Source organism: Scyliorhinus canicula, chromosome 3, assembly GCF_902713615.1.
Source record: "Scyliorhinus canicula chromosome 3, sScyCan1.1, whole genome shotgun sequence".
NCBI lineage: Eukaryota > Metazoa > Chordata > Chondrichthyes > Carcharhiniformes > Scyliorhinidae > Scyliorhinus > Scyliorhinus canicula.
In genome coordinates, this window is record NC_052148.1 from 229,077,924 (window position 1) to 229,105,172 (window position 27,249).

The window sequence follows — 27,249 nt, forward strand, 5'->3', positions numbered from 1 at the left end:
GTGGACCATTGTACTGTACTACACGGAATGTATCATGTTGGTGCCCTTGTGGGCTCCGCCCCCTTGAGGGGAGGTATAAAGAGCAGCTGCCCTGTAGGCGGCTTTCACTTGCAGAGCAGGCGCGGCAGGCACTGTTCGCGTCGATTATAGCCACTGTTCACTTCAACTCTCTGTCTCGCGTGAATTGATGGTCGCATCATGGCGTCATTTTATTATTGAAAACAGTGCTGATATTTTAAAAGCACTTCATTAGCCGTAACGCACTGTGGGGCGCCCTGAAGTGCAAGATGCTATATAAATGCAGGTCTTTTTAAACCCTTTAAGTACGTACCCTGGACTTTGAATTCAACATTCCAATTTCTACATCTCTCTTCAGTCTTTTCCTTCTGCATTTGAACAGACCAAAGAGACAGTTTTTGATTCTTAGTATTAAACTGATGCATGCTTTTGGAGTAGGCATAAGACTGAATGGAGGGGGCAATGTTTTCCCGTGGTCAAAGTAGAACAACCACAGCTTTGAACGAGCAAATTTCCATTCGACATCAGCATCATCCTGAGGGAAAATAGAAATCAAAGACATGGTCAGAATAAAAATGGCAAAAAGAATTTTAAAAACTGTCAGAAGTTCTGGACCGGAATTCTCTGGCCGTTGGGATTTTCCGTTCCCGCCGGCAGTGCACCTCCTCCCGCGGGTTTCCCAGCAGTGTGGAGTGGCTTCAGTGGGAAATCCCATTGATAAGCGGCGGGAGAAACAAGCGGCTGGGGAAACAAGCAAATAAAAGTGTATTTGTGAAGTTATTTAGACACGAAAGTACAAACAGTCCAAAGATGTGCAGGTTAGGTGGATTGGTCATGATAAATTGCCCTTGGTGTCTAAAATTGCCCTTAGTGTTGGGTGGGGTTACTGGGTTATGGGGATAGGGTGGAGGTGTTGACCTTGGATAGGGTGCTCTTGACAAGAGCCGGTGCAGATTCGATGGGCCGAATGGCCTCCTTCTGCACTGTAAATTCTATGAAAATTCTATGAAATTACGTTTCCCTCCCCAACATTTACTGTATATCCATCTCTGCCCATTGACCATCACTCAGTCTGGTCAACACTGCTCTTTGCCCAGTTGCCACTGCTGCTCCACTGATCACCACCACTGCTCCTTCAGTTGCCATTTGCACAACCACTGCCCCCTCAGCTTCCATTTGCACCACCACTGCCCCCTCAGCTTCCATTTGCACAACCACTGCCCCCTCCGTTTCCATTTGCACAACCACTGCCCCCTCCGTTTCCATTTGCGCAACCACTGCCCCCTCCGTTTCCATTTGCACAACCACTGCCCCCTCCGTTTCCATTTGCACAACCACTGCCCCGTCCGTTTCCATTTGCACAACCACTGCCCCCTCCGTTTCCATTTGCACAACCACTGCCCCCTCCGTTTCCATTTGCACAACCACTGCCCCCTCCGTTTCCATTTGCACAACCACTGCCCCCTCCGTTTCCATTTGCACAACCACTGCCCCCTCCGTTTCCATTTACACCACTCACTTGCTATCTTTCTTCCCAATCATTATCACTGCCCCCTGATCACTATCGGTCTCTCCCCCCCCCCCCCCCCCCCCCCCCCCCCCCCCCAATTGCTATAACTCCATTGCACCAATCTTCACCGCTCCATCTCCACATTGTCATATCTCCACCCTCACTACCCCCCGATCATCACTGCTGTTCACTGTGATGTCCATAAATACCCCAATTGTCAATTCTGCATCACCCCGCACCCCGATTACCATTGCTCACCTCCTTAATCAGCATATTTCCACCTCCACATAATCGCCACCACTCTCCCTGATCGCTGCCACCCCATTCTATAATCGTCATTGCTTTCCCTGATCTGCACCACTCTGTCCCCTCCCAATTGCCATTGTTAACCTCCATCCAGCTAATCACCACCTCTATGAATCCCTGATCATCATAATCTGTCTCCCTGATCAGCATTACTTCACTCCTGATCAATGTCACTTGTCCCATTCCAATGCACCTCTTTTGGTCAGGACGCCTGATAAAGTATTGTGGCTGCCTGGAAACAGTGTTGCCCGCTCCCCTAATGAGATACGACAAATTGTGTGCAATCAAGCAGTGGATTTATACACTTTCCATTGATTTGTTCAATACCAGTCCACATATTTCTGCTCTCCAAGATGGCTGCAAACAAAGTGCAATTGGAGGAATCATAGAATCCCTACATTGCAGAAGGAGGTCATTCAGCCCATCGGGTCTGCACCGACCCTCTGAAAGAGCACCCAATCTGGGCCGATTCCCCTGCCCTATCCCCATGACCTCACCTAACCTGTACATCCCTGGACACTAAGGGGCAATTTTATCACAGCCAATCCCACCTAACCTGCATATCTTTGGACTGTGGGAGGAAACCGGAGCACCCGGAGGAAACCCACACAGACACAGGGAAAAAGTGCAAACTCCACACAGACAGTCACCCAAGGCTGGAATCAAACTCGGGTCCCTGGTGCTGTAAGGCAGCAGTGCTAACCACTGTGCCACCACGTAGACCCGGCTACTTGGTTCAGTTTGTATTGTGCAACAAAGACAAATTATGTAATTTGATATTAAAATATAATTTCACAAAGATAGCCCATGAGAAATGATAGAAATGACACAAAATGGCACAGATTTATTTAACGGTGTCTTTAGAAGCAGAAGGTGGCATTTTGCAATGCTGTCAGGCCTGGGAGTATTTAATACTGATTCCCTGTGTAAGTTGGGGACAAAACTTATTTCCACCTACACTGACTGTGTTATACAAAATGCAGGCTTGAAGGGTGATAGACATAACTGCCCTGATATTAATCGGGAGTTGGGGAGGATTCAGGGGAGACCTAAATAGCTGAAGAACCCGACAAGGCCAGGAACGTGATGGCCTTTCTGATTTTAATTAGAGGACCTCGTTAACATATTATTGGGCCATCTCCCTCCAAGTAGCTGGCCAAATTGTCAGCAAGGCCTGTAGGCAGGAGGGGCTCAAGACAGCTGGAGGCTGCAGCTAGGGATCCCAGGGGCAGTTCCCAGCATTCCGAAGGAGGCATCAGTGATTAGGGGGGGCTATGGGAAGGTTAGCATGAGGAAGGGTGGGGGAAAGCTTGGTGACACAGGAAGGCCAGAAGATTCCTCGTTGGCTATGTGGCAGGTGGGGGTGAATTCCACTTCATCCTGATCCACAAATTGTGCAAAACGAACCACTTGCGGAGCTGGTGCCAGGAAACCGCCTTCTTCACAGTTACCGTCAAATTTAAGTCACAGCACCATGATTTTATCAGGCTGCAAATTTTGTATATTAATTAGGCACATGCCTGCCTTTGATCCATGGTCTAATATAGAATCATAGAATTTACAGTGCAGAAGGAGGCCATTCGACCCATCAAGTCTGCACCGGCTCTTGGAAAGAGCACCCTACTTCAGCCCACAACTCCACCCTATCCGTATAACCCAGTAACCCCACCTAACCTTTTTTGGACACTAAGGGCAATTTATCATGACCAATCCACCTAACCTGCACATCTTTGGACTGTGGGAGAAAACCAGAGCACCCAGAGGAAACCCACACAAACACGGGGAGAATGTCCAGACTCCGCACATACAGTGACCCAAGCCCGGGAATCGAACCTGCGATCCTGGAGCTGTGAAGCAACAGTGCTAACCACTGTGCTACCATGCTGCCCACTATCTGTACTTTAAAATTTAAAGGGGCAGGCAGAACGTTGTGTTGTACAAACCTGATATTTCAAATCCATCCCACAAATTCCTCCCATCGAGGTGGTTAAAATTAACACCAATATCGTTATAGAAACTGAAGTTTTAAAGCATACAGCATGTCCTACCTCAATTTCCTGATATGAACTATTGATCATGGCGATCAGCATGTTGAGCAAGACCACCACCATAGTGACATTGTATATTCCATACAAAATATATCCAATGTTCTCGATGAATTTGTGGTCATATTTGAGAACAACAGAAGATACTTCCGACAAACCAAAGATTGACCAGAATAGTGTCTTGAAACTTTCTTCAACTCTGAGGGAGGCAATAGTTTTAATTTTATTAGATGCCATTGTGACAGCATGCTTTGTTAAAACTGTTCATAGTGTTAAAAACGGTATATTTGTAAAGGTAAGGCCTGACTGTCACACTACTTACTGGGCTCACAAAAATATTTTCTGGATAAAATTGTTGGAATTTTATTTTTTAAATTGGCTTCATTGTGTTTTTGATCCTTATGTTCGAACTTTATGTTCACTCAATTATAAGTGTTCCCTTTGTTGTACTTTGTTTATTGCGCCCTCATTAATTGAACCTGAAATACAATATTGCATTGCCCTTTGTGGATTTTTTAATGTATTCTTTTAGAAATTAGTCCTTCAGAAGTTCAAAAAGTCCCAACTCGCATGGAGAGTGTTCCCATTGTTCATTCCAGTTAATATGAGGAATTTTGGAGTCCGCCCAGGATCAATATTGAACGCTGAGTCACTGGGCACAGGAGGAGGGTATTCAGGTCATTAAGTTCATGCTGGCTCTCTGTAAATTAATCCAGTCAGTCCCATTTCCTCGTTCTATCCCCAAAGTCCTGCAAATCCAATTTCTTTTTGAAATCACTGATTGTCACCACCTTTGTAGGGAAAGAATTCAAGGTCATTCACACTTTTTGCATATTAAATTTTTTTCCTCATTTCCTCCCTGCATCTCTTGTCGAAAACCTTAAAAGTGCGCTCCCTGGTCCTTATTCCATCAACTAATGAGAACAGCTTTTTTCTGTATACCGTATCTAAATCTGTAATAATCTTATCCATATCTATTAAACCTTCCCTCAATTTCCCCGTCCAAAGGAGAACAATCTCTGCTTCCCCAACCTAACCTTGGCTCTCATTTGTCATCATCTCCCACAAAACTGCAACAACTCCCTTTGACATATATTTGCATATTCCTAGCTCTTACTAATGCTTTCTCTGTACTGTCCTTTAACTTAACCCAAAGGGACTGAGTATACTTTCGGCATCCAGCTTCATCTTAATCAGTCCTTGTTTCGCAATAAAGTCACCCCACATCCTGCCTTAACTTTCTGACTCATCTGAAAGCATACAAAACCCTGCAGATTAACTCTATTATCTTCATTTGAGTCTAAGCAGGTTTCCGTCACTCCTATAAATTTTTATCTCCTCCCCGTACTTCTAGCTCACCCATTTTATTCTTAAAACTGCTCACATTCAAATAAGAAAAATACAAGTTATTTAATAATCTCATTCCCACTTTGTAATTATTCGTAACTGTTCCTACAGCACAATGGTGAGTACATTTTAAAAGTGCTTCAATGGCTGCAAAGTGCTCTGAGATGTCCCAGAGTTATGAAAAGTATGATGTAAATGCAAAACGTTTTTAAAGTCTATAACCTGTTTTGCTCCCCCCCCCCCCCCCCCCCCCAACTTTTTTATGGGTGAAATACATGTTTTGTTTCCCGATTCCCCATGAAAATTGTCCCTCATTGTGAGGATAGACTGAAAATTCTCTCCGAGGCCTCCATTAATGACTTTCTGTACTGAATAGTTAGAAGGCGCACAAGAATGAGCCGGTTGTTCAGTACCATCCTGTAATAACAAAGCTGAGATGGAAAGCTTTCATGTGGGGACCCAAAGACATAAAATGGCAATTATATGTTGAGAGCTGAATACCGATTACCATGACAATTCCCTAACCCATGTGCACTGTTGTATCGTCATGTATTTCTAGTGCTTCCTCACCACTTTAAGAGATCGATCACATAACAATATTGGCTGTTTGCGGGGCAATCGGGCAGTGTAACATAGCAGTCTATAGTGTTAACATTTTCCAAATAGAGCTTTTCATTTGTTTGCACCTCTGAGGCCCGCAGACTTAATTTTGAAACCACCACATTAACTGGCGACGAGGTAGGCGAACAGCATTTTTGGCAGCCAAAGAGAAAAATAAATCATTAAAATCATTGCTACATGAAAGCTAGCCATAGGGGAGCCAAACACCAAAGGAACTAGAAAAATCAGCAAAGAATCTGAACAAAACCACTTTGCAAAGAAGCTCGTCTCAGGCTCTGCCCGAAATGATCCATAATAGCACCGGGAGCACCATGAGTAGAAAGTACGTTGCAACAACAAATTTAGACATGGGGGGTGTAATAAAAGATGAAAGGAAAACAGGCTGAACTTGGGTTGTGTCTTATTTTGGGGAGAAAGGAAGCAAGAGAGTGTTAAAAATTCATGGCACATCATGCATACACAGGCCCTTCTAGAGTAAAAAATGGCAGGAGTTCTTAGCGCCATGGGACCATTTGATCTGAATATATAGCGATGGAACTCGTATACAGAAAGATTTGACTATTTTGCCCAAGCGAGCAAGATAGCAACAGATAGAAAGGTTCCAACATACGTGTGTATAATGGTTGGGGGGCACACTCAGCCTCTTGAGGTGCCTGCTGCAGCCAGGAAAGCCAACCACAAAATCCTACAATTAAATAGTTGAAATATTGCAGGGTTACAATTCATCGAAACCTTTAGTCATCGCAGAAAGGTTTAGGTTTCATAAGCATAATCAAGAAGGTGAACGAATTGCAGTTTGTAGCTACGCTGAAAAGACTGGCTGAAAACTGTGAATCCGGGAATGTGTCAAACAATACCATCAGAGATAGATTAGTCTGCAGTTTAAGGAGCAGTGCTATTCAATGGCAGTTGTTCACCAAAAGCAACCTGACCTTAAAGAAAGCTTGGGGAGTTGCTGTGCCCATGGAATTTGCAGTCAAAAAAACTTCAACTGTTGAGTTTGAACCAAGAATTCCACCGAAACTCGAACACAGACACAGACTTGCACTTGCCATAGGTGTACAAAAACCGGGCATTCAGCAGCAGATTTTTGGTGCAAAGCCATCCTGCGCAGAAATTGTGGCAGAAGAGGCCACATTGCACACACTTGTTGGAAAAAGAAGCAAGTTTCAGGCAAAAGTTTCAAAAAGCAGGAGTCAAATAAATCAAATGGGAAACTGAATAAAGGAAAATGCGTCCATGTGGTACAAAAGGGGAGTGAGAAGGAATTCAATTCGCAATCTGAAGACGAACTGTCATTAAATGTACTAGTTATTGTTGCTGCAGCAAACTGATATTGGGTCACTCCAGTACTGGATGGTCAGACGGTGGATTTGGGTTTGGATTTGGATTTTTAATGTCACGTGAGCCGAGGTACAGTGTAAAGTATTTTTCTGCAAGCAGCTCAACAGGTCATTAAGTACATGAAAAGAAAAGGAAATAAAAGAAAATACATTATACATACATAGGGCAACACAAGTTACACAATGTAACTACATAACACCGGCATCGGATGAAGCATACAGGGGTGTAGTGTTAATCAGGTCAGTCCATAAGAGGGTCACTTAGGAGTCTGGCAACGTACATAGATTAAGTCAGACCTTTTAAAAGACGTATGTTTCTCATTGTCATCAAAGCTCAATAGCCTGAAGTTAACATCATGAAGTCACTGTCAGCAGAGAAAGCAATTGAGAGATTGGGTGAAACTTTTAGCAGATTTGGTTACCGTTAACAACTGGTGAGCGATAATCGGCCACAGTTCATTTCACAAGAGTTCGTACACGACTTGAAGGAGAGTGGATTCAACACATACGATCGCTCCTTATCATCCTGCCACAAATGGGCTAGCAGAACAATGAAACATTGGCCAAGGGTAACTAGAGAACAAGGTTTATTGTCTCAAAGTTTGAGCCAATTCCTGCTCACGTACAGGAATACTGCGCACTCAACAATCCAGGTTTCTACAGTGTTGTTAATGGTTAAACATCAACGATGCGCAGCATTCGATTCGCTAAAATCATCCAAGATAAATAAATTGCTGAAGAAAAAGCAGCAGGATCAGGTCATATGGCAGGTAGCAAGACGAGACGCGTTTTTCACCAGGATCAAGATGTTCTAGCAAGGAACTATACCACACGTGAAAAGTGGATTCCTGCCACCATTTTAGCACAGAAAGGAGCAGTCTCTTACATCATACAAACGCGACACAATGTAATATGGAGGATAAATGCAAATCCACTTTTGGTGACCAGTACCAATCTGCTAGAAACAGAACCGACAAAAGAGTCCAAATCAAGCTGTGGCAAGCGACGACTTGAACCTTCCTGAGGTCCTGACACTAATTGAACCAGACACCGAGTCAACCTCAGAACTCTACGTTGAACACTAATATGGCCATGGATGACATCAAACCAAGGCAAAGACACCAGAGTTTCAGAAAGCACTAAAAGACAAACGGCTGAGGTTCGCTGACAACCACACAGAAAACGATGACATCCGAAGCGTCTGATGTATTGACTGTTGTTGTTGATTGATCGATCATGTTGCTTATTGATTATTGATGTTTTACTGTTTATTGTGTCTGGGACCTTTGATTTAAAGAGGGAGAAAAAGGCTGTGTATTCATGATATTTCTAGTGCTTCCACACTGGCAACCTTGCAGTGGAACAGGAGCACTTTAAGAGACCGATCACATGATGCCATAGCCATTTGCGCCGGCAACTGGGCAGTGTAACATAGCAGCCTGTAGTGCTAACAATCTTCTTAATAAAGCTCTTGAAGTGAACCTCTGAGGCCTGCAGACTTAATTTTTAAATCATCGCATACACAAATCATTAAACATTAGTCCACAGTACAAAAGGTACTCAAAAGGCTAATGGACAGATGGAGGAGGAGTTCAAGAGGTGGGACATGGTACCGCTGTCGCTAGCAGGGAGGGTGCAGTCAGTCAAAATGACGGTCCTCCCGAGGTTCTTGTTTCTGTTCCAGTGCTTGCCCATCTTTCTCCCCAGGGCCTTCTTCAAGAAGGTAACTAGCAGCATTATGGGCTATGTGTGGGCACATGGCACCCCTAGAGTGAGAAGGATTTTCTTGGAACGGAGTAGGGACAGTGGAGGATTAGCGCTACCCAATCTTTCCGGGTACTACTGGGCGGCGAACGCATCGATGGTGCGCAAGTGGGTGATGGAGGGGGAGGGGGCAGCTTGGAAACGTATGGAGAGGGCGTCCTGCGGCAATACAAGCCTGGGGGCGCTAGTAACGGCACCATGGCCGCTCCCCCCCACAAGGTATACCACGAGTCCGGTAGTGGCGGCCACCCTTAAAATCTGGGGGCAGTGGAGGCGACACAGGGGGGAAGTGGGGGGTCTGATGGCGGCGCCACTGAGAGGGAACCACAGATTTGTCCCGGGGAACACTGGCGGGGGATTCCAGAGCTGGCACAGGGCGGGCATCAGGCAACTGAGGGACATGTTCATAGAGGGGAGGTTTGCGAGCCTGGGAGAGCTGGAGGAGAAATTTGAGCTCCCCCCGGGGAACACGTTTAGATACCTGCAGGTGAAGGCATTTGCCAGACGACAGGTGGAAGGATTTCCCTTGCTTCCCGATAGAGGGGTGAGTGATAGGGTGCTGTCAGGGGTCTGGGTCGGAGAAGGGAAGGTCTCGGACATCTACAAAATAATGCAGGAGGTGGAGGAGGTATCGATAGAGGAGCTGAAAGACAAGTGGGAAGCGGAGCTGGGAGAGCAGATAGAAGATGGGACATGGGCGGATGCCTTAGAGAGGGTCAATTCATCGTCGTCGTGCGCAAGGTTGGGCCTCATCCAATTTAAGGTGCTGCATAGAGCCCATATGACGGGGACTAGGATGAGTCGGTTCTTCGGGGGTGAGGACAGGTGTGTTAGGTGTTCGGGAAGCCCTGCGAACCATGTACATATGTTCTGGATGTGCCCGGCACTGGAAGAGTTCTGGGAGGGGGTGGCGGGGACGGTATCGAGAGTGGTGGGAACCAGGGTCAAACCAGGGTGGGGGCTAGCGATTTTTGGGGTTGGGGTGGAGCCAGGAGTACAAGAGGCAGGGGAGGCCGGAATATTGGCCTTTGCGTCCTTGGTAGCTCGGAGAAGGATCTTGATTCAGTGGAGGGACACAAGGCCACCAAGTGTTAACACCTGGTTAAACGACATGGCAAGCTTCATCCAATTGGAAAGAATCAAATTCGCCCTGAGAGGGTCGGTACGGGGGTTCTTCCGGCGGTGGCAGCCCTTCCTTGACTTTCTGGATCAGAGATAGGAACTGGAGGCCGAAACAGCAGCAACCCGGGGAGAAAGGGGGGGGGGGGGGGGGGGGGGAAGGGAGGGGGGGGGGGGATAGCAACGAAGGGAGCACGTCAGCGGGGGGTCGCGGGCAATGACTGCCCGAGGCCATCGGCAGAAAGGGAAAAACGGTTTGGTTGCTAGACTGGTAGCGCGGGGGGGGGGGGGGGGAGGGTGGGGGGGTGCGCGCGGGGGAGGGCGTGGGGAGGATTTTCCAGGGGGGATTTGTTGTGTTATAATTTAAAATGTAGTAGGGGTAAATGTTTGTATCGAAAAATTTCAATAAAAATTATTTTTTTAAAAAAAGGCTAATGGAATGTTGGCCTTTAATTCAAGAGGGTTGGAGTACAAAAGAAAGGAGCTTATGCTCCAGTTGTACACAGTCTTGGTCAGACTCCACCTGGAATATTGTGATTGATTTTGGGAACTGAACCACAGAAATTTTTTTTTGGTCTTAGAAGGGGTACAGCACAGATTTGTCAAAGCTTAAAGCCAGAGTTTAAAGGGAAAAGTTATGCGGACTGACTGCATAAACGTAGCTTGGATTTCCTTAAGTATAGATGATTGAGGAATGATCCAAACAGATCCAAACAGATATTTATAATGATAACGGGATTCAATGGGGTAATCTCAGAGAAGATATTTCCTCTGGAGGGAGAATAATTAAAGCTCGGCTATTTAGCAGCAAAATTAGGAAGATCTTTGTGCGGTCAGGATATTGAGGGATATTAAAACATGAGTAAATGGAATTAATATCAGACATAATCCATCGGAAAAAGGGCTGTATGTCCTACTTTAAGAAAGTCAGATGAATTGTCGTGTTCAGTTGCCAGCCTGCCTGGAGTCAGCTTTTGCAGTAATCATGTTGAGCTGCATCATCCCAGAATGGGGGAAGCTTAATGATTCAGCCTTCTCTTGCTGCTCATTTTGAAGCTTTTCAAGAAACAACTTTGAATTGGCAATTTTACTCAGAAGGTTAATGTAGAATCAAGAATATGCAGGACAAATATTTTTCGGAACACTGAGTTAGGACATTAAGAGCACTTTTAACTATCGTACAGATAATGGATCACTTAGATCCCAATCGCCTCCTGTCAATTTTAAGAACTGTGTCTCATGCAATTGGCAGACTGTTCACCCTAAACGGAGTTTCTGTTGCAGTTTGTCTAGTGCAGGATAGCTCATAATGCAAAGACCCAAAAACTGACAATAAGATATTCTGAGGGGGAGGGGCGATGGTAGAAGGAGTGACACCGAGGGGCAGTAGCATTCTTGTGGAGGGGAGAGCAACACTCTGGATCCTTCTGCTTTCACAAAAGTAATTTCGATTTACCCCTTTGGGGCCTCTTTCATCCCTTTGACCACCAGGTTTTACTGAGCAGAACATGGCCCATGCTCTACCCAGTAGGTGCTTAAAATTGCACCCCATCTAAGCATTGCTGAATGAGGCTGCCACCCAAGTTCAAATGGTGGGGGAGGGGGAACAGACAATGTAAAGTCAATTGCCACAAATCCAACCCTGTTTTCACCAGGCAGAGGGAGTTAAAATTGCTCCTGTTGATAGGGCAAAAAGCGATGTGCTTTACACTACATCTATCCATATCGAGACATGCTCTTGCAATGCTGACACTGGTGATTTGATTAACACTGATATCTATCATTCTGCCAAGCAAAAGAAACATTCTATTCTGAAAAGCGTTCTGTTGATAAGGTTTTCTCTTTAAGTAATCACATTTATCCGAAGGTCAAGAATTTGGCAGTGTTGAGAGAGGCACATTGGTGGAGCCATTCGGAGCACCTGCAAATTGCAGCACCAAGCAATAAGAAGTACATTCAATTTCCCAACTCTGGTAACTTTCCACTTTACATCAGGATACCTCTGCAAAAGGAGCGGGGAGATAGTCAGTGTGGCCTCACTATTAGTCTTGTACACCTTGCAGGAGTTGATTTAGAGTAGCATTGGTGGAGGATTGAAAGCAGGACCTCTGCCTGCCTTTTCACACACAGTTGGTAAGTGGTCTAGGGAAACCAGGGAAGGGAAGAGAACTAGAGGAGTGTTATTATATTATTAAAATATAAAATAAATTAACAAAATTTGTACTCACGTTGTGAAGGCAGAATTTACTTTTGCACCAAGGTAGTAGGAATACAGGATAAACATCCCAATCATGAAAGCAAGAAACACCATAATAAAAATGACCATGAATTTGAATATGTCTTTCACTGTCCTTCCAAGCGAAATTTGTAATGGACCAAAGCTTTCGTTTGCAGGCAGGATATAAGCGATTCGTGAAAAACTAAGGACAACAGCTATTGCATAGAGGCCTTCAGATATGATCTGAGGATCGGAAGGAACCCATCTATCTCTGGCTAAAAAGAAAAGAGAAAAATTGTTAGGGGAAGAATTATTAAGTGTTACTCTCCTGCTTCAATCATTGTAGAGTCCATCCCTTTAAGGAAATCAGAATCATTTCTGCATTATATCCTAAAATCATACAAAAAATATAGTATTTCATTTTAAAGATTCTGACTGTAATCACAGACAAAATAAAGAATTGGTAAAACCCGTTAGGTAGTCACAGAGAAGAATGGACAGTAAATGCTGAAGTGAGAAACATGGTTAGTGTTTCAAATCAATGAACTTTCATCAGAGCTGGCCAGGCCATCAACATGAAATGTTAACCCTACGATTCTCCCTCCACAAATGCTGCCTTACTGACTAAATGTTTGCTTCATTTTCTGCTTTTATTTCAGATCCGTTTTTGGGAGAATAATAGATATGCAAAAGGAGGTCGCATTGAGCAAAACAGGTTAAGATATCTGTAATTTGAGAGCCATGCGGAAGAGGAAAATATATAGACTCATAGAATCCCGACAGTGCAGAAGGCCATTCAGCCCAGCAAGTCTGCACTGACCCTCTGGAAGAGCACCCACCCTATCTCCGTAATTCTTTAACCCCACCTAAACTGCACATCTTTGGACACTAAGCGGCAATTTGGCATGGCCAGTCCACCCAACCTGCACATCTTTGGATGTGGGAGGAAACCCACACAGACACGGGGAGAATGTGCAAACTCCACACAGACAGTCACCCAAAGCCAGAATTGAAGCTGGGTCCCTGGCACTGTGAGGCAGCAGTGCTAACCACTGTATCACCGTGCCACCCATACAGTGGGTACGGAAGACCCGCCTGCTGCCAATCAATGCTCATTTGCATATGAAATGGCAACAGGCCAGTTGGATTTGGTGGGAATGAGGTCCCCCTCCGGATGAGGGGCGCCGAACGCTCACCGTTCTGAACGTTCAGGCCTATGAACTGAAACATAGAAACATAGAAAATAGGAGCAGGAGGCCATTTGGCCCTTTGAGCCTGCTCTGCCATTCATTATGATCATGACTGATCACCCAACTCAATAGCCTAATCCTGCTTTCCCCCCATAGCCTTTGATTCTCTGCGCCCCAAGTGCTATATCTAACGGCTTCTTGAAAACATACAATGTTTTTGGCCCCAACTGCTTCCTGTGATAACGAATTCCACAGGCCCACCACTCCCTGGGTGAAGAAATTTCTCTGGGAACATTCTTCTTGCCGCTGTTTTCTCAGTACTCTGCTCTAAAATATTTGATAATGAAATCTAGAATTTTTCCCACTACCAATCAGGCTTACTGATCTATAATTCCTCTCGACCTCCCTTTTTAAATAGTGTAGTTACATTAGCTACCCTCCAATCTGGAGGAACTGTTCCAGAGTCTATAGAATTCTGGAAGATGACCACCAATGCATCCATTATTTCTGGAGCCACTTCCTTAAGTATCCTGGGATATAGATTATCAGGCCCTGGGGATTTATCAGCCTTCAATCCCACCAATTTCCCCAACACCATTTCTCTACTAATTTTGATCTCCTTCCTCCCTCTCCCTAAACCCTGTATTCTCCAACATTTCTGATATCTGATTTGTGTCCACATTTGTGAAGACAGAACCAAAGTATGTATTTAGTTGCTCAGTATTTTTCTTTCTTTCCCCTGTTTCTGACTTTGTCTTCATCAATCTTTTTCTCTTCACGTATCTATAGTAACTTTTACAGTCAGTTCTTATATTCCCTGCAAGCTTACTCTCATACTCTATTTTCCCCTACTTAATCAATCCTTTGGCCCTTCTTTGCTGAATTCTAAACTGCTCCCAATCCTCAGACCTGTTGTTTTTCTTGGCCAATTTGTATGCTTCTTCCTTGGATCGAATACTATCTCTAATTTCCCTTTGTAAGCCATGGATTGGCACCTTTCCCATTTTACTTAAAAAAATAAATACATTTAGAGTATCCAAGTCATTTTTTCCAATTAAGGGGCAATTGAGCGTGACCAATCACCTATCCTGCACATCTTTGGGTTGTGGAGTCGAAATCCACGCAAACTCTGGGGAAATGTGCAAACTCCATACGGACAGTGACGCAGAGCAGGAATCGAACCTGTGACCTCAGCGCTGTGAGGCAGCAATGCGAACCACTCTGCCACTGTGCTGTCACTCCTATTTTACTTTTGTGCCAGACAGGAATAAACAATTGTTGCAGATCCTCCATGCGCTCCTTGAATGTTTGCCATTGTCTATCCACTGACATCCCTTTATGTAATACCCAGTACCCAGTCTAGGATGGCCTGTTTTCTAGTTAGTTCCTCAAAGTATTGGTCCAGAAAGCCACCCTGATTCACTCCAGGAATTCCTCCACTACGGTATTGTGGCTAATGAAAATGAAAAAAATGAAATGAAATGAAATGAAAATCACTTATTGTCACAAGTAGGCTTCAAATGAAGTTACTGTGAAAAGCCCCCAGTCGTCACATTCCGGCGCCTGTTCGGGGAGACTGGTACGGGAATTGAACCGTGTTTCTGGCATGCCTTGGTCTGCTTTAAAAGCTAGCGATTTAGCCCTGTGCTAAATCGGCTCCTATTTGACTAATTTGATTTGACCAATCTATATGCAGATTTAAATCACCCATAATTCCTCGAGTGCGAGGTTGGGGCAGATACAGCTGAAGGTGGTGCATAGAGCACACTTTACAAGGGTGAGGATGAGCCGGCTCTTTGAGGGGGGTAGAAGATGTATGTGAACATTGTGGGGGGGCCCCTGCAAACCACGTTCATATGTTTTGGTCCTGTTCAAAGCTGGAAGATGATTGGAGGGAGGTTTTTGAGTCTAAAGTGGTGCATGTGAAACTGGACCCGGGCCCTCGGGAGGCCATATTCGGGGTGTCGGACCAGCCAGGGTTGGAAACGGGTGCGGAGGCAGATGTTGTAGCCTTCCCCTTGTTGATTGCCCGAAGGCGTATCCTGTTAGGGTGGAAGTCAACCTCTCCACCCTGTGCCCTGGCGTGGCGGGTGAACCTGCTGCAATGCTTGACGCTTGAAAAGGTCATATTTGAACTGAGGGGAAGGATTGAGGGGTTCTACTATTCATAGGTGTTATTCATTAGGCACTTACGAGAATTGGATCACATCGAACATTAGGGGGATTGGGGGCTGGGAGGGTAGGGGACTGTATGTGTTAATGGTGACTATGGCGATTCCTGATCCCTCTTTGTCATTTAGAACATACATACAGTGCAGAAGGAGGCCATTCAGCCCATCGAGTCTGCACCAACCCACTTAAGTCCTCACTTCCACCCTATCCCCGTAACCCAATAACCCCTCCTAACCATTTTGGTCACTAAGGGCAATTTATCATGGCCAATCCACCTAACCCATGTTTATGTTAACATGCGGGCTAATGTTTGGGGGTTTGGTGGAAGGATGATATTGTTGTTATTGATATGGGGATTGACATTACATTCGTTACTGATTGTTTATTGTTGGGTGTAAATTTGGGAGATAATGTGAAAAAGGATGGGAATTAAAAAATATATTTTTTTAAATTCACCCATAATTACAGATTTTCCTTTATTGCATGAACTCTAATTTCCCGTTTAATGCCATTTCCAACATCAGCACTGCAGTTTCTGGGGGTCTATATATGATGCCAACTAATGTTTTTTGCCCTTGGTGTTTCTCAGCTCTACCCATACAGATTCCACATTGTCAGAGCTAATATTGTTCCTCACGATTGCTTTAATTTCCTCTTTAACAAGCACTGCAACTCCACCACATTTTACTTTTTGTTTGTCCTTCCTAAATAGTGACTACCCCTGGATATTCCGTCCCCATCCCTGGTCACCCTGCATCCTTGTCTCCGTAATCCTGATTATATCATACCCGTTTACATCTATTTGTGCGATTAGTTCATCCGCTTTATTGCGAATGCTCCACATGTTAAGGCATAAAGCCTTTAAACTTGTCTTTTTAACATTATTTGTCTCACTCCTAATATTTTTCACTGTGACTCTCTTTGAATCGGGTCCTAGGTTTCTTTGCCGATCACTTTTCTTATTCCCATTTCAGCCTTTTGTTTTTAACATGGTTTCCTCCTCCTCTGATAACTTGCATTGGTTCCCATCCCCCTGCCATTTTAGTTGAAACGCTCCCCAACCACTCCAGGAAATACTCCCCCCAAGGACATCAGACCCGGTCTGGCCCAGGAGTAACCTGTGCCTTCACCAGTTCAATATCTAGCTAATCTTTTCAGTGTTCTCTGGTTTTCTGGAGTATATCATTTGTTGTCTTTGGTCTTCAAAATAATCTACAAAGTCAGGCAGTAGCTCAGGTTTTAAACAAATAGATCAGTTTGTTCAACATCAATCAATGACACCCAGACAAACATTGCTTTTGTGGTTGATATGTCCAAATCCCAAATATGTCCTAAACCTAAGCTCGAAACTGATCCTTGAAATATGGTTGCTCACATCTTACATGATGAATTGTTACCATAGAGCTTCAGATCAGCCTAGTATCTCAGCACAACCTCAGAATGACCATTGGCTTCGAGAAAGCAAACCACATATCAAAATCCTTTGAAGATAAATTGGAACAAACAACATTCAAATCAATATCTCTTGTAACTATAGTACTGAACATCAACTGACACTTTGCCAATTACAGGGAATGTCTATTACAACCAGAATGAATGATTTGTGATTGCCAGAAAGTAACATTTTGTGTTTCACTGCTACCAATTGTGGTGATATGAGTGGGAGCAGTGCCATTGGTGCAGAGCATTGGTTTCCCATTGGCTCTGGCTGGTCAAGTGCCTCTCGTCTGATTGGCTGGGATTAGTCATGTGACTGCTCACGAATTGGTCGAGAGGCAAGTAGACCCCGCCTCCAAGGCAGGGTATAAGTACCCAGGTTTCCCGGCGGTCGGCCTTTCTCTGTAGTCGACCACCGGGCTAACAATTCGCTGATTAAAACCACAGTTTGGATCTTCATCGTGTCTCGCGTCCAATTGATGGTACATCACCAATAACACTGAAGAATCGAATGACTGCACTGAACAGAAAAAGGAAAGTCAACCCCCTCCCAAAACTTCCACTTCAACTGCAATATACCCGAGACAAATAAGGCTGGATTTCCAAAATCAGTCCCTGCAGGGTAAGGAATTAGGATCTGCTCTGGTTAAGTATCATAAACTACACATGCCAGCCTCACAATGAGATTCCTGCCAGCAAGCAGGAAGCCATCAGTAGACCACAAATGTGATACCGATGACTGGACAGATCACTCACCAGACAGTGTTGTGGGTCATTGTGGTTTGCTCTGTGCTACACAGCTTGGTGCTGCAAAGGGGGAGGATCTGTCAGATGGTGACATAGAGCAGCTGCACATCTCCTCCAATGAAAAGAACATTGAAAAGGGTGAGAACGATTAGGTTGAAGAAAATAAGGCTGGAGGAGAAGAGGCCATAGCACGGGCCAGATGAAAGAGGCAGGCACATGAGGCCCTCCTGGCCTCCAGATTCCATGAGGAGGATGGCAAGTAGTATTGAGTTTCCTCTTGGGCAAGTTCCTTCCATCATGGGCCAACATGAACACCATAGAACGATAGAACATACAGTGCAGAAGGAGGCCATTCGGCCCATCGAGTCTGCACCGACCCACTTAAGCCCTCACTTCCACCCTATCCCTGTAACCCAATAACCCCTCCTAACTTTTTTGGAAACTAAGGGCAATTTAACATGGCCAATCTACCTAACCTGCACATCTTTGGGACTGTGGGAGGAAACCAGAGCACCCGGAGGAGACCCACGCAGACACGGGGAGAACGTGCAGACTCCGCACAGACAGTGACCCAGCGGGGAATCGAACTTGTATTGCCATCACTCTCATTTCAACCATCCGTAGCAATTTGAGAGTCAGTACTTAAACATCAGGCTCACAATTGTCCTGATCCTTTGAAGGATGAGGAGACCTCAGGAGCATGTGTCCCTGCTGAGATGAGGCACCAACTGGAGCAGGACCTCCCAGCCTCAGACAGAAAAACGTCCAGTCTCTTCTCGTGTCTCTGCAGGAACCCAGTCCCGACATTCGCCTCCAAGAGTCATAAGCTCTTCTATGAAACTCAGTGGGCTTGTAGTTCCTTCATTCTGACAAAGGTCCTCAAGGAGATTCATCACCAACAACAGAACAACACAGTCCGTATAACCTTGATGGTGGTACGAATAGTTGCCACTTATGCCAAGGCAGCCAAGGATATTCCGTTAAGTGTTACTCCATTTTTAGATCACTGAGTCTCAGCTTCATATCCAGCACATTGATTTCCAGCCCCTCAGTTAGGGATGCGGGCCTGATTTAGCCAGACCTTTCAATGGAGTTGGAGCACCTCAGGATGACCATGTTCACACACTTGCCTGCCATACATAAAAATGCTTCCTTTTTAATACAAACACTCACAAACACTTCACCGGCACCTGGATCTCCATTTTTATTGCCTCCCTCATTGCCATCAGTTCCGTTGTCAGGAATATCTTCCATCCATCTCCAAGTGGGTTGGGGGAGGCCGTTGGTTGGGTCGTCAGTTTACCTCTCTCCGGGATGTCTGGAGACCCCTCACCTCGTGGGTCTGCTGACTCGCTGCCTGCGGCCTTTTCCTCCACGCCTGCCTCTGTGGCCTCTTGAGCTCTCATTTGCTGGCATGTTGTTCATATCCTCTCCCTTTCTTAATGGTGGGTGAGGTAAGTCCGGATTTGTGGGCTAATTTCAATTAAAAGTACCATTTTGGTTATGTTCTGGAGGAGAACCATTTGGGGGCTGGTTTAGCACAGTGGGCTAAACAGCTGGCTTGTAATGCAGAACAAGGCAGCAGCGTGGGTTCAATTCCTGTACCGGACTCCCCGAACAGGCGGCAAAATGTGGCAACTAGGGCCTTTTCACAGTAACTTCATTGAAGACGACTTCCAGTGGCGGCCATGGAGGAGTAGGTTGCACATTTGATAGCTCCCGCCTGTAACGGACTTTTGGACCTTTTTTCCGTTTTTTTCTGGATTTTATGGGATAAATCAGTAAAGAGTGAGACAGCAAGGAGAAAGCCCCCTCCGGTGTATGGAGAATTGGACCAGAAGTGGGAAGACAAAGTCCTATAAGGGAGACACAAGCAGAGCTGGTAACACGGAACAGCATGGAGGAGAGCAAAGGGAGACAATGGGAGACGTGGTCGACGGAGCAGCTGGTGAAGTTTTTTGAGGCTTGCTTCACCAAGCTGAAGAAGGACACGCTGGACCCGATTAAGGCTTCGATTGATCAAGTGGTTCAGAATCAGGAAACCCACAGGAGAGCGATCCAGGAGGTGGAACAAAAGTTGTCCGAGCACGAGGGGTACTTGCTGGAAAACAAGGTGGGAATGTTGAACAACCACCAGAAAAGAATGCAGGAGAAGCTGGAGGACCTGGAGAATAGGGCCAGGAGGCAGAATCTCAGAATTGTTGGCCTCCCTGAAGGCAGTGAGAGATTGGATGCGTGGGCCTATGTGACGGGCATGTTGGAGAAGTTGATGGGGGCTGGGGCGTTCTTGGCCCCTGGAATTGGACAGGGTGCACAGAGCCCTCGCGAGGAAACCCAGAGTGAACGAGCCGCCGAGGGCCATGGTGGTATGTTTTCACCGTCTCATGGACAAGGAACATGTTTTGCGGTGGGCCAAGAAAGAACGGAGCAGCAAGTGGGAGAACTGTGAGTTGCGCATCTATCAGGACCTGGGAGCGGATTTGCCCAAGAGGCGAGCTGGGTTCAATCGGGCAAAAATGACCCCCTTTAAGAAGGGGGTGAAGTTCGGGATGCTGTACCCAGCCCGTCTGTGGGTCACACATGAGAAACGGGACTTTTATTTTGATACGCCAGACGAAGTATGGACCTTCATTAAAGAAATGAAGCTGGAGGCGAATTAAAAGACTCTCAAGCCTTGGAGAAGTACTGTGGCAACGATTTGTGGTGCTGGATTGTTATAAATTTAAAGTAGCGCTATGCGAAATAATAGGCTGTGAGGGTGGTTAAAGATTGATCTGTCTTGCAGGGACCTTGTTAGAGGGGGGGATGGGCTTTGAATTTAGTTCTGCTTTTTGGGTGACTATTTTTCTAAAGTGACTGTTTCTTCACTGTTTTTTCTGTTGTTTGTTTACTGGGGAATGTGATGCTTTTAAATGTTTATTCATGTGGGGGGGAGAGAGGAGAGTACAATAAGGAGACAGACTGCTTGGTGCCGTGGTGGGAGCTATCGAGTCAGCATGGGTCAGCTGATTCTCGGAAGCGCGGTGGGGGGTGAGCAGTTGTTAAGCTGGAGCTTGACTTGGGGGATTGGGTTTCTAGTGCTGTTGCTCGGGAGGGGGGGGGGGGGGGGGGGGGGGGGGGGAGAGCTGCTTTGCTGACAGGGGAGGAACTGATACCAGGGGACAAATGGGAGGTCGGGAATGGCGTCAGCTCGAGTGGGGACTCGAGGAAGTGGAGGGCGCAAGCTTGAGGCTGGCCTAAAAAGGATGCTGGCTAGTCAGCAAGGGGAGGGGGCGTTTGGAAGCCCCCATCCAGGCTGATCACATGGAACGTGAGAGGACTGAATGGGTCGGTCAAGAGGGCTCTCGTGTTTGTGCATTTGAGGGAACTGAAGGCAGACGTAGCAATGCTAGAAGAGACACACCTAAAGGTTACAGACCAGACGAGATTGAGGAAGGGGTGGGTTAGCCAAGTGTTCCATTCAGGACTGGACTCAAAGACCAGGGGGGGTAGCGATCTTGATCAGCAAGCCAGTGGCATTCAAGGCAGGGAGAATCATGTCAGACAAGGGGGGTAGGTACATAATGGTGAGTGGGAAGCTGGAGGGGGTGCGAGTGGTACTTGTGATATTATATGCTCCGAATTGGGACGACGTGGAATTTATGAGGCGGGTGTTAGGTAAGATCTCAGATTTAGAGTCACGCAACCTGATCATGGGAGGGGACTTCAACACAGTCATTGATCCGGAATTGGACCGGTCAAAATCCAGGACAGAAAGGAGGCCGGCTGCGGAAAAGGAATTGAAGGGTTTTATGGAACAGACGGGGGGGAGTAGACCCAGGGAGGTTTGCAAGGCCGAGGACGAAGGAGTTTTCCTCTTTTTCCACATGTCCACAAGGTATACTCTCGCATCAACTTTTTTGTTCTGAGCAGGGCGCTAATACTGAAGGTGGTGGATACTAAGTATTTGCAGTGTCGGATCATACCCCACACTGGGTGGATTTACGGGTTAGTGTGGAGAAGGGGCAACGACCTCTGTGGAGACCGGATGTGGGGTTGCTAGCGGACGATGCGGGTTTCTAGTGGACAAAGCGGTCTGTGAGCGGGTTAACAGGTTCATCCAGAATTACCTGGAAACAAATGATACAGGGGAGGTCTCTGCAGCAACGGTCTGGGAAGCTTTGAAGGCAGTAGTCAGAAGGGAAGTAGTCAGAAGGGAAGTAATCTCGATACAGGCCCACAGAGAAAAGGTGAAACGGGCTGAGAGGGATAGATTAGTGGAGGAGATACTCCAGGGGAACAGGAGATACTCGGAGGCCCCGGACGTGGGGCTACTGAGGGAGTGGCAGAGGTTACAGGTGGAGTTTTGGCTGTTGACCACAGGGAAAGCAGTGGAACAGTTGAGGAAGGCAAGGGAGGCGCTCTGTGAGTACGGGGAAAAGGCAAGCAGAACGTTGGCGCACTAGCTCAGGAAAAGAGAGGCGGCCAGGGAGATAGGTAAAGTAAAGAGTAGAGACGGGAATACTGTCCTCGACCCAGCGGGGGTGAACGAGGTGTTTAAGGACTTTTATAGTAAATTATATGAGTCTGAACCCCCGGCTGGGGTGGAGGGGATGAAGCAATTTCTGGATCAGTTGAGGTTCCCTAGGGTGGAGGAGGACCTGGTGGAGGGGCTGGGAGCCCCAATTGAGATTGAGGAAATAATTAAGGGGCTGGAGGACATGCAATCAGGCAAGGCCCCAGGCCCTGATGGCTACCCAGTGGAATTCTATAAGTAGTTTTCAGAGATTTGAGCCCACTGGTGGTGAGGACATTCGATGAAGCAAGAGAGAAGGGAGTCCTCCCCCCAACAATGTCGCTGGCCTCGATTTCATTGATCCTGAAACAGGAGAAGGATCCGCAGCATTGCGGGTCATAACCAGGCCGATTTCTCTACTGAATGTGGATGCCAAACTGCTGGCTAAGATACTGGCCACAAGGATGGAGGACTGTGTCCCGGGGGTGATAGGGGAAGACCAGATGGAATTTGTTCAGGGCAGGCAACTCAAGGTCAATGTTCAAAGGCTTCTAAATGTTATTATGATGCCCTCAGAAGGAGAGGAGGTGGAGGTGGTGGTAGTGATGGATGAGGAGAAGGCTTTTGATCGGGTGGAGTGGCATCACCTGTGGGGGGCGCTGGGAAGGTTTGGGTTTGGTGAGGGCTTTATTGACTGGGTGCGGTTGCTCTATAAGGCACCAGTAACGAGTGTGCGTATGACCTCAGCTGGGGTATTTTAAACTACACCAAGGCAAGGGTGCCCCCTTTCTCCGGCACTGTTTGCTCTGGCCATAGAGCCATTGGCCATGGCGTTAAGAGTCTCTAGGAACTGGAACAGACTGGTTCAGAGGGGGGTGGAGCACCAGGTCTCGCTCTACGCAGATGACCAGCTCTTGTACATTGCGGACCCATTGGAGGGGATGGGGGAAGTAATGTGAATCTTGGGGAAATTTGGCAATTTTTCGGGGTATAAATTGAACATGGGGAAAAGCGAGATGTTTGCGATCCAGGCAAGAGGACAAGAGAGTGGGAGAGCTGCTGCTTAGAATAGTCGGGAAGCGCTTTCGATATCGGGGAATCCAGGTGGCCCGGGAATGGGAGGCACTGCACAAGTTAAACCTATCCCGGTTGGTAGAGCAAATGGAAGTGGACTTTAAGAGATGAGACATGCTCCCGCTGTCACTGGCGAGGAGGATAGACCGTGAAAATGACAGTCCTCCCCAGATTTCTGTTTGTCTTTCAGTGCCTCCCCATCTTCATCCCTAAGGCCTTTTTCAAGCGGGTAAATAAAGATTATTTTGGGCTTTGTGTGGGTGAGTAAAGGAAGTGAGTAAAGGAAGTGTTGCTGGAGCGCAGTCGGGGGGGGATGGTGGGTTAGCGCTGCCGAACTTCTGTAATTACTACTGGGCGGCTAATATAGCCATGATCAGGAAGTGGGTAGTGGGGGAGGGGTCGGCATGGGAGCAGATGGAGGCGGCGTCATGTAAAGACACCAGTCTGGGAGCATTGGTAACGGCACCTCTGCCGTTCTCGCCGGCCCGATACTCCACAAGTCCGGTGGTAGTAGCGGCTCTGAGGATCTGGGGGCAATGGAGGAGATATGAGAGTGGAGGGAGCATCGATTTGGACCCCAATTTATAACAACCACAGGTTTGTACCGGGTAGGCTAGATGGCGGGTTCCGGAGTTGGCAGAGAGCAGGAATTGGGATGGGGGATCTATTTATAGATGGGAGCTTTCCCAGCTTGAAAGCTTTGGAGAATAAATTTAAATTGCCAGCAGGGAATCATTTTAGGTATTTGCAGGTGCAAGACGTGCTGAGAAAATAGGTGCCGGCCTTTCCGCTGCTGCCGCCACAGGGGATACAGGATAGAGTAGTTTCCAGTACCTGATGGGAAAGGGGAAGGTATTGGATATTTACCAGGAGCTTTTGGAGGCGGAGGAAACTCAGGTGGAGGAGCTTAAGGGCAAGTGGGAGGACGAGCTAGGAGGAGAGATAGAGGCGGGTCTATGGGCGGATGCCCTAAGCAGCGTTAATACCTCCTCATCATGTGCCAGGCTTAGCCTGATACAATTTAAGGTAGTCCACTGGGCACACATGACAGTGGCTAGGATGAGTAAGTTCTTCGTGGTTGAGGACTGGTGTGCGACGTGCTCGGGTAGCCCAGCAATTCATGTCCACATGTTTTGGGCATGCCCGAAGCTTAGAGGGTTTTGGTAGGATTTTGCTGAGGCAATGTCCACGGTACTAAAAACACGGGCGGTGCCGAGTCTGGAGGTGGCGAAGATCAGGGAGATCAGGGGGCGAAAGAGGCCGACGTCTTGGCCTTTGCCTCCCTGGTAACCCGGAGACGGATCTTGTTAATGTAGAAGGACTCGAAGCCCCCGAGTGTAAAGACCTGGGTTAGTGACATGGCTGGGTTTCTCAGTCTCGAGAAAATAAAGTTTGCCCTAAGAGAATCAATGTTAGGGTTCTCCCGGAGGTGGCAGCCGTTCGTCGACTTTCTCGGGGAAAATTAAAGTGTCAGCAGATGCAGTATTCCAAAGGTGGGGGGGCGGGGGGGATTGTTGTTGTATGGTTGAGGTGCGTGAAGATTGGGCCGGGTCGGGGGGGGGGGGGGGGGGGGGGGGGGAATATTTATTTTACAACGTTGTTTATGTTACTGTTATTTAAAAAATTTTAAAAAATAAATTTACCTACCCGGCACATCTTTGGTTTGTGGGGGCGAAACCCACGCAGACACGGGGAGAATGTGCAAACTCCACACGGACAGTGACCCAGAGCCGGGATCGAACCTGGAACCTCGGTGCCGTGAAGCAGGAGTGCTAACCACAGCGTCACCGTGCTGCCCTTTATGTTACTGTTATAAAACATTTCAAATACCTTCATAAAAATATTATTTAAAAAAAACTTAATTGAAGTCTACTTGTGACAAAAAGCGATTATTATTATTATGATGTGCGACTGCTCAGCACATCACCCTGACCGGAAGTCCGTCTCCCCATGAGGTAATCCTACCCAGTGTTTCAAGTCACTGACTTTTCATCAGAACCTGCTGAAAGGTCATTGATCTGAAATGTTAACTTGGTTTCTCTCTCCTCAGATGCTGCCAGACCTATTGAGTTTTTTTGTATTAATTTAAGGGATGTGGGTGTCACTGGCTAGGCCAGCATTTATTGCCCTTTCCTAGTTGCCTTTCAAAAGGTGATGGTGAGCTGCCTTGCTGAGCGACTGCAGTGCTTGAAGCGTGGCTCCACCTACAGTGCTGTCAGGGAGGGAATGCCAGGATTTTGATCCGATGGCAATTTCATCACGTTCTGTTTTTACTTCAGATTTCCAGCATCTGCAATATTTTACATTACTTGCACAGATGATGAACTATTTTTCTAACAAATATGGAACCAGCATACATCTGTCACATTTCAGAAAACTGATAATTTCTCCTGTTTATCCTGGCCTTGATTACCTGACTGCTCTCTACGAGTAGGAGCTGGGGATTTATAAACAGCTGCCAATATTCAGAAACATCCTTGAGCAATTAGCTTTTTGCTAACCTCAGCGCTTCCCAAATTAGACCACTTCTCACACAGAGTACCTGAGTGAAGGCCTTTAAAGACACAGACTAAATTAAACACGACTGCACCCCAGTAGCTCAACATCAGACGGAGTAGAGGTCACAGGACAAGATCTTCCAGCGGGCGGGGTATTCTGCTCCCGCCAACGGTGCACCCCTGCCGCGCGGGTTGGCGGGCCGCCTCCCACTGCCGAGAAGCACACCGCGGGGGAGGCCAGAGCATCTCGCCAACAATTACTGATGCTGTTAATGAACGAAGGTTCACTCTAATACAACAAAGAACACCTATTTTTTGTGTTTTAAAACTTATACATTGATACAATGTGATGATATGATCTGCATACCTGTCTGCCATTGGGGCAGAACACCGGCTTACCATTGGCCCTGGTCGGTCATGTGCCTCTCGACCGATAGGCTGAGTTAACCACGCCTCCATTAACGAGGTATAAATGGACAAACGCCCGGCGATCGTCCATTCCATTGTAGAAGATCGCAGAGCTATGTTCTAGTCTATTAAAGCCTGACTTTTGTAAAGCACACGTCGCGTGTACAATTGATGGCGCATCACACATATTTATTTGATACCTTAAAAGCTAAATAAAATAAGTTACTTTTGGCTACATACAACAAAAAAAACCATGGAAGGTCAACAGAAGAAAGCACAACAGAAGATTATTTTGGTGGGGGGGGGATGTACTAATTCCAGACGAACCCGACGAGGAGGAAAGAAGGTTTATTCCACAACAAAAATAAAGCTGCAGCCCCAGCGTAGAGGACAGGCGTCCCATGGGGACCTCCCCAGTCTCAGTCTGGGCCAGTATCTAAAGTCCAGTTAGTGATGTGGAAATTGGTCTTGGGCAAAAATGTATGGAAAGGAATTGAAAAGAATTGAAAGAAATTGGGTGGGGTGTCACCTGTTTTGCAGCATTGGCCCACCCATAAGTAAGTACGTTGAATATGAAAATAAATTAAGGGTTTCAAACTGAATGCTGCAGAAAAAGGTAATCTAATTACAGAATAAATTATTTTAAAATAACATTCAATGCCATGGGCTTTCAACAAGTCATTGTAACGTTCCAGATTGTAAGACAATTAAATCACCTCCGTTGTGGTGCATACACCAGGGCATGTCGCATGATGCTTCATGCTGGTTTAGCATATGGAATATCAGGGACAGTCAGCATGCTGGGTTTAGAAATTACCTCTTAAATAATAAATCTTAAATAAACCATTGATACTTCGTCATACATATAGAGTGGCACTTTGTACAAGTGTGGCTTCTCGTTCACATGATTTAATACATAACTATTAGTGTGACAGTG

General features: G+C 46.4%; 1 protein-coding gene across 2 annotated transcripts in view; it reads right to left on the minus strand.

Moving 5' to 3' along the window:
* Positions 1-27,249, minus strand: part of LOC119963356 (short transient receptor potential channel 3) — a 204,464-nt gene that overhangs the window by 40,053 nt on the left and 137,162 nt on the right. For both annotated transcript variants that reach the window (XM_038792368.1, XM_038792367.1), the window contains 3 exons: positions 12,302-12,566; positions 3,883-4,078; positions 332-553 (listed from right to left, as the gene is read on the minus strand). In XM_038792368.1, coding sequence (XP_038648296.1) covers positions 332-553; positions 3,883-4,078; positions 12,302-12,566 — 683 coding nt within the window. The remainder of the gene's footprint in view (positions 1-331; positions 554-3,882; positions 4,079-12,301; positions 12,567-27,249) is intronic.